The sequence below is a fragment of the Nothoprocta perdicaria genome, unplaced genomic scaffold, assembly GCF_003342845.1.
Source record: "Nothoprocta perdicaria isolate Ctin4 unplaced genomic scaffold, notPer1 scaffold_450, whole genome shotgun sequence".
NCBI lineage: Eukaryota > Metazoa > Chordata > Aves > Tinamiformes > Tinamidae > Nothoprocta > Nothoprocta perdicaria.
The window spans coordinates 170,955-176,829 of NW_020455700.1; the positions used below are offsets into that span (position 1 = coordinate 170,955).

The 5,875-nt window shown below is 72.8% G+C and overlaps 4 protein-coding genes across 4 annotated transcripts in view; 2 read left to right on the plus strand and 2 right to left on the minus strand.

Annotated features, from left to right (window-relative positions):
• Positions 1-1,550, minus strand: part of RRNAD1 (ribosomal RNA adenine dimethylase domain containing 1) — a 2,764-nt gene extending 1,214 nt beyond the window's left edge. Inside the window, exons 1-5 of the mRNA XM_026046627.1 lie at positions 1,446-1,550; positions 531-875; positions 351-413; positions 139-282; positions 6-67 (exon numbers count right to left, since the gene is read on the minus strand). Coding sequence (XP_025902412.1) covers positions 6-67; positions 139-282; positions 351-413; positions 531-875; positions 1,446-1,550 — 719 coding nt within the window. The remainder of the gene's footprint in view (positions 1-5; positions 68-138; positions 283-350; positions 414-530; positions 876-1,445) is intronic.
• Positions 1,551-1,980: 430 nt separating this feature from the next.
• ISG20L2 (interferon stimulated exonuclease gene 20 like 2) lies at positions 1,981-3,538 on the plus strand. Its single transcript, XM_026046628.1, has 4 exons — positions 1,981-2,130; positions 2,233-2,448; positions 2,894-3,094; positions 3,431-3,538. Exons 1-4 carry the CDS (start codon positions 1,981-1,983, stop codon positions 3,536-3,538), a joined length of 675 nt encoding a protein of 224 aa, XP_025902413.1.
• Positions 3,539-4,403: 865 nt separating this feature from the next.
• LYSMD1 (LysM domain containing 1) lies at positions 4,404-5,110 on the minus strand. The gene is made up of 2 exons (XM_026046647.1): positions 4,802-5,110; positions 4,404-4,718 (listed from the first exon to the last, which is right to left on the minus strand). Exons 1-2 carry the CDS (start codon positions 5,068-5,070, stop codon positions 4,598-4,600), a joined length of 390 nt encoding a protein of 129 aa, XP_025902432.1. The 5' UTR covers positions 5,071-5,110; the 3' UTR covers positions 4,404-4,597.
• Positions 5,111-5,170: 60 nt separating this feature from the next.
• The window catches only part of SCNM1 (sodium channel modifier 1), a 3,598-nt gene continuing 2,893 nt past the window's right edge, over positions 5,171-5,875 (plus strand). Inside the window, exon 1 of the mRNA XM_026046629.1 lies at positions 5,171-5,203. Coding sequence (XP_025902414.1) covers positions 5,171-5,203 — 33 coding nt within the window. The remainder of the gene's footprint in view (positions 5,204-5,875) is intronic.

Here is a 5,875-nt window from a genome sequence, read left to right on the forward strand (position 1 = left end):
GCTGCCAGGGCGCCCGCGGGTCCAGGCGCCCGGCCACGTGCTCCGGAGGCCGCGGGGACAGCGGCACCTGCGGGGCAGCGCGGATGAGGCCGGTTGTGCGTGCGGGTGGCGGTGCCGCCGGCGCCGCCGCGTCCTCACCTCGTCGCCGCGCGCGTGCGCCTTGCGCAGCGCCCGCAGCAGCTCCCGGTCGAAGCGCTCGGCCGCCTGCACCAGGCGCCCGTCGGCCTCCACGGCGCTCACGGGCAGCCCCAGCCCGAAGGCCAGCACGCGCGAGAGGTGGCCCTGAGCGGGGACAAGGGGCGCTGCCGGTGCCGCCGYGTCCCGCCGCGGCAGCCCCCGCCGCGTCCTACCTGCCCCGAGCCCACGTCCACCACGCGGTCGCAGCCGGCCGCCTCGCTCAGGCGCTTCACCACCTGCGTGGGGAGCAGCGGGCGGCGCTGGCACCGGCACCGGCAGGTCCGCGGCACCACCGGGGTCGTGGCGGGCGCCGGTGGCGTCGCCAGGTGCCGGCGGCGCCGTGTGGCACCCACCTTGCCCAGGCGCCGGATCTCGTGCTGCTTCTTGGGCTTGACGTGCTTGCGGAGCAGCGGGTGCAGTGCGGCGCTCTGGCTCCGGTTGTGCCGGAACTCGGCCGGGCCGCTCCGCTGGCGCCGGGGCCGGTGCCGGTGGCGGGGGAAGGCCAGCGCCTGGGCCGTGGCGCGGAAGGCCAGCAGGGAGAGCGGCCACACGGCGGCGGCTCCGGTACCGGCTCCGGTACCGGCACTGGTACCGGGCGGCTCCAGCAGCCGGGCCGCGAGCTGCGGGGCCGGCGCCGCCGCCAGCGCCGCCTGCCACGAGGGCGGCAGCTGCGCCCACAGGTCCTCGGCGAAGAACTCCTGCAGGAAGGGGGGCGCCACGGTGACGTCACGGTGACGTCACGGTGATGCCGTGGTGACGTCACGGTGATGCCGTGGGGACATCGCGGGACATTACAGTGATATCGCGGCGACATCATAGTGATGCCGTGGTGACCGCACAGCCACGTCACAGTGATGCTGTGGTGACATCACGGCGACGCTGCTGTGACATCACCATGACACTGCTGTGACATCATGGTGATGCCTGGTGACATCATAGCGATGCCATGATGATGATGCCGCAGTGACGTCACCATAACAGCATGGCAATGCTGCAGCGATGTGTCGGTAACAGCGCGGGGTGGCCGCAATGGTGTCATGGGGACAGCGTGGTGACGTCACAGTGACATCACGGTGATGTCGCCATGACCTCATGGAGACACCGCGGTGACGTCACGGCGATGCCATGCTGACGTCAGAGTGACATTGCGGCGCGGGTGCAAAGATATCATGGTGACGTCGTGGTGACGTCACAGCGGCAGTGTGCTGACGTCACCGCGGCCTCGTGCTGACGTCACGGCGCCGCGGCGGCGGGGCCGCGTCACTCACCACCACGTAGGCGTCGAGCAGCGGCCGGTAGAGCGCCAGGACGCGCGCGATGTCGGCCGCCCGCTGCCGCTCCCGCCACAGCTCCCCGCCCGCGGCCGCCGCCATGCCAGCCCTGCAACGTCCTGACGTCACCCCCGCGGCGTGACGTCACCCGTGACGCCAGCGCCGCCTCCCCGGCTAGGCCTCSCCCCGCCCCGCCCCGCGCCATAGAGACGGCCCCGCCGCCGCTCACCGCCTGCCGCCTCTATGGTTCCCGCCTCAGCACTGCGCCTGCGCGGCGCCGGGCCGCGCTCCCTGCGCATGCGCCCCCGCGGGGAGGGGGAGGGCCCGCCGCGCCGCGCGCAGGCGCAGAGCGCCGCTTCCGCCCGGCCCGCGGCTCGCGCGCATGCTCGATGCCTTCCTGCGTGTCCCACGAGGGGCCGCGGCGGCCACTTCCGCTTCCGGCTCGCGCCGCGTGCGCCGCGGTGGGGGCGGCGGGACCGGGCAGGGGGGCGGGGCTTGGGGCTGGGCAGGACACGCCCCCTCGGCAGCCGCCATGTCCGAGCTGATCCTCAACGTGAGCGTGGAGGCGCCGGAGCCCGCGGGCGGCGGCGGCAGCGGCGGCGGCAACCGGAAGCACCGGAGCTTCGTGCGGCGGCGCCGCTTCCTGGAGGCCAAGGGCGTCCTGCGGCAGAAGCAGCTGCCGGCGGGGAGGCCGCGGGCGGCGGGCGGCGCCGCGAGGGCCCCGCGCGGCGGCGGCGGCGGCGGCGGGAGGCGGCTCCGCGGCGGCCGCGCGGCGCCTCCCGGTGCGGTGGCCGCGCTCGACTGCGAGATGGTGGGCACGGGCCCCGGCGGGCGCACGAGCGCCCTGGCGCGCTGCAGCATCGTGGCCTACGACGGCGCCGTCCTCTACGACCGCTACGTGCGGCCGCCCGAGCCCGTCGTGGACTACCGCACGCGCTGGAGCGGCGTCCGCCCGCGGCACCTGCAGGGCGCCGTGCCCTTCGCCGCCGCGCGGCGCCAGGTGGGGCCCGCCGCACCGGCACCGGCAGCGGCAGCGGCAGCGCCCCGACAAGCGGGCGGTGTCCCGGCCGCAGCGTCTCGTCCCGCACGGACGCTCCCGCCCCGCTCCGAGCTGCGTTCCCCTTCCCGGGGCGCCCTGCCGTGGGGCACGCAGCGGAGGGACGCGGCTTTGGGGGGACACAGAGCGGCACCCCCACCCCAGCGGGTCACTTGGGGCTATACGAGCCCTTCTAGGGGTGACCMCGGGCGGTTGTCACCCCCATGGGCACTTAGGGCTGTGCGGGACCTTCCATGGGGTGTCGCTCCTGTGGACACTGAGGTCTATGTGGGCCCATCTAGAGGTGGCCCCAGGCGGTTTTCACCCCTGTGGACATTTAGGGCTATGCGGGACCCTTCTAGGGGTGGCCCCAGGCGGTTGTCACCCCCGTGTCCTCGCCCCCCCGCAGATCCTCAAGATCCTCGCGGGGAAGGTGGTGGTCGGCCACGCCATCAGCAACGACTTCAAGGCGCTGCGGTACTTCCACCCGCCGGCGCTGACCCGCGACACGTCCCGCATGCCGCTGCTCAACCGTAAGGGCGGCTTCCCCGAGAACGTCGCCGTGTCCCTGAAGCGCCTCGTCAAGCAGCTGCTCAACAGGGACATCCAGGTAGGCGCCGGCGGCCCCGCGCTGTCCCCTCCGGGTCCCTCCGGCCTGCTCCGGTTCCGCTCCTGGAGCAGGACGTGTGACGGGGGCAGAAAGGGCCTGGAGGCGACAACGGGAGCAGGGSGACGTGCGGCCCCGCTGCTTTGTCCCCTGGGAGGGTTAATGTCACCCTCTGTGGTGCCAGCTCCCGTTCCCCTTCCCGGGAAAGCAGCCCTGGGAGCAGCTGTGGTTGGTGCGGGCCCCTTGCCCAGGTGCCTGTGTGTCACCGTGGGCCTCGGTGGCGCTTTGCCCTGTGCCCGGAGCCGCGGGCGGTGCCGAGCGCTCGTCCGCGTCCCGCAGGTCGGCAAGAGYGGCCACTCCTCGGTGGAGGACGCCAGGGCCACCATGGAGCTCTACAAGGTGGTGGAGGCCGAGTGGGAGCAGCAGCTGGCGCGCGAGCCGCAGTGAGCGCCGGCAGCCGCTCCCGGAGAGCCCGGAGCTCCGGGAAAAGCAGGACGGAGCGGCGAGCGCGACGGCCGGCGGGATGGGAATGGGAGCAGCGGCCCTGCCGCTCGTCCCCTCCCGGGATGCAGGGAGAGCTGCCGCCTCTCGGGGTCCCGGAGCGGCGCCCTCGGAGGGTTTGGCCTCGGGAAGGGTTTTCCCAAGGGCCGCCGCTGATCCCGGGCGGTTCCTGCGGTGCGGGACGGACGTCCCCGCTCCCGCGGCGCCTCCGCGTCCCCGTTTGCGAGCGGGGACGTCGCTAATCTACCTCAGGCAAGGTCAGTAAGTGCCACACGCCGCCGGCTGCGGCTGGGGACGGATCCGGACGCTGGCGAGGACGCAGGAGCTGGCGGCACCCGGCGGGCAGGAAGCAGGACGGAAAACGCCCCGCTTCCGGATGGAAAAAGCTCCCGTTTGGGAGCAGGGAGGCTGGTGGCCATGGGGATTTGCATCCTGCAGCCCCGGGGGAGCCCTGCGCGCCCCGGGGATCCCTCACAGACACCCCCAAACACCCGTGGCGTCCTTGGACATTCCCAAAGCGTTTTGTCCTTCCCAGCCTCCCACACGGAGCAACTTTGGAATAAAAGATTGATGCCGAGAATCGCCATTAAAAGCAACGGGTATCGAGCCCTTTCCGCCTGGCGCGGGTTTCCAGCACGGGGTGACRCCTTCCCGCCTCGTCCGTCCCCAGCGCGTGCCCGGAGGGGTGGCGGTGTCCCCAGGGCCCTGGCCGAGGGGGCGACCGTCCCCCCGGGGATAACTGTGTCCCCGGAGCAGGCGCAGCCGGGTGACAGTGCTCCACATTTATTGCCCAGCCCGGGTTACAGGGAAGGCAAAGCGGGGTGACAAACCCCATCCCCAGAAGGCCCCAAACTCCCGGGGGGAACCAGGTGCTGGCACAGGGAAAAGTGGGTCCCCCCCCCGGGGAGAAAACTACTCTAAATAAATAGGATCCGAAGGGTGGGTGTCGGGTGGGAAAGGCAGCGCTGTCCCAGCACCCTGGGGTGCCCCAGCGGGGCGTCCCCGTCACAGCGTGAAGATCTCGTCCTCGGCGTCGCGCAGGGCGGCCGCGCGCGGCGTCCTCGTCAGGGGCCGCGGGCCGAGCAGGGCGCCCCGTGGGGCCGCCCGGGCACCGTCGGTGTCGCCGCTGCGGGGGGCACAAGGACAAGGGGGTGGGCGGCAGCGCCGGGGGCAGYGGCTGCCTTTGGGGGGGTCCCGCGGGGGCCTCACCCTGCGGGGCCCGGGCACCGCGTCGCTGCCGTTGTCACCGTCCCCGCCGCGCGCAGGCGGATGTCGGCGTCGATCCGCTGCAGGAAATCGGCAGCCGAGACGTCGGGGTGGGATGAGGCGGCCGCGCCAGCAGCTCCGGAGGCTCCCTCCTCTTCCTCGTCCTCCTCGTCCTCGTCCCCGGGGCCCAGCTGGCCGGGGATGAGGAGCGTGGGTTTGAGGAAGATGGTGTCCGAGGTGTAGAGGCGGTTGGCGCGTTTGATCTGCTCCATCTGCGGGGACGACAAGGGGCGYGATGGGGACGGCCACGCAGGGCGGCGTGGGACGCGGGGAAAGGGATGGGAGTCGGATGAGGGTTTGAACGGGGGGAAGATGGGACACGACGGGGACACGCGCGGGGACGGGGTAAGGATGGGATGGGGATATGGCGTGGGAGAGGAGAGGTGGGATGGGGACAGGGACGGGGACAGGGACAGGGATGAGATGGAGACAGGGGTGGGGACGGGGATGGGGACAGGGACAGGGATGTGGACAGAGACGGGGATAGGATGGGGACAGGGCCGGGGACAGGGCTGGGATGGGGCTGCAGGATCCCGGGCGGGCAGGGACAGGGACAGGGACGTGGCCAGGATGGGGACAGGGCCAGGCTGGGGCCGCGTGCGCCCGGGTGGGCTGGGAAGGGGACAGGGATGTGGCCGGGACGGGGACGTGGCCGGGATGGGGACAGGGACGTGGCCGGGATGGGGACGTGGCCGGAATGGGGACGCAGTGAGGACGGGGAGAGGGCTGGGATGGGGACGTGGCCGGGATGGGGACGTGGCCGGGATGGGCCAGGCAGGGATGGGGATGCAGCTGGGAAGGGGACAGGGATGTGGCCAGGATGGGGACGCAGCCGGGATGGGGACGTGGCCGGGATGGGCCAGGCAGGGATGGGGATGCAGCTGGGAAGGGGACAGGGATGTGGCCAGGATGGGGACGCAGTGAGGACGGGGAGAGGGCTCGGATGGGGACGTGGCCGGGATGGGCCAGGCAGGGATGGGGACGCAGCCGGGATGGGGACATGGCCGGGATGGGAGC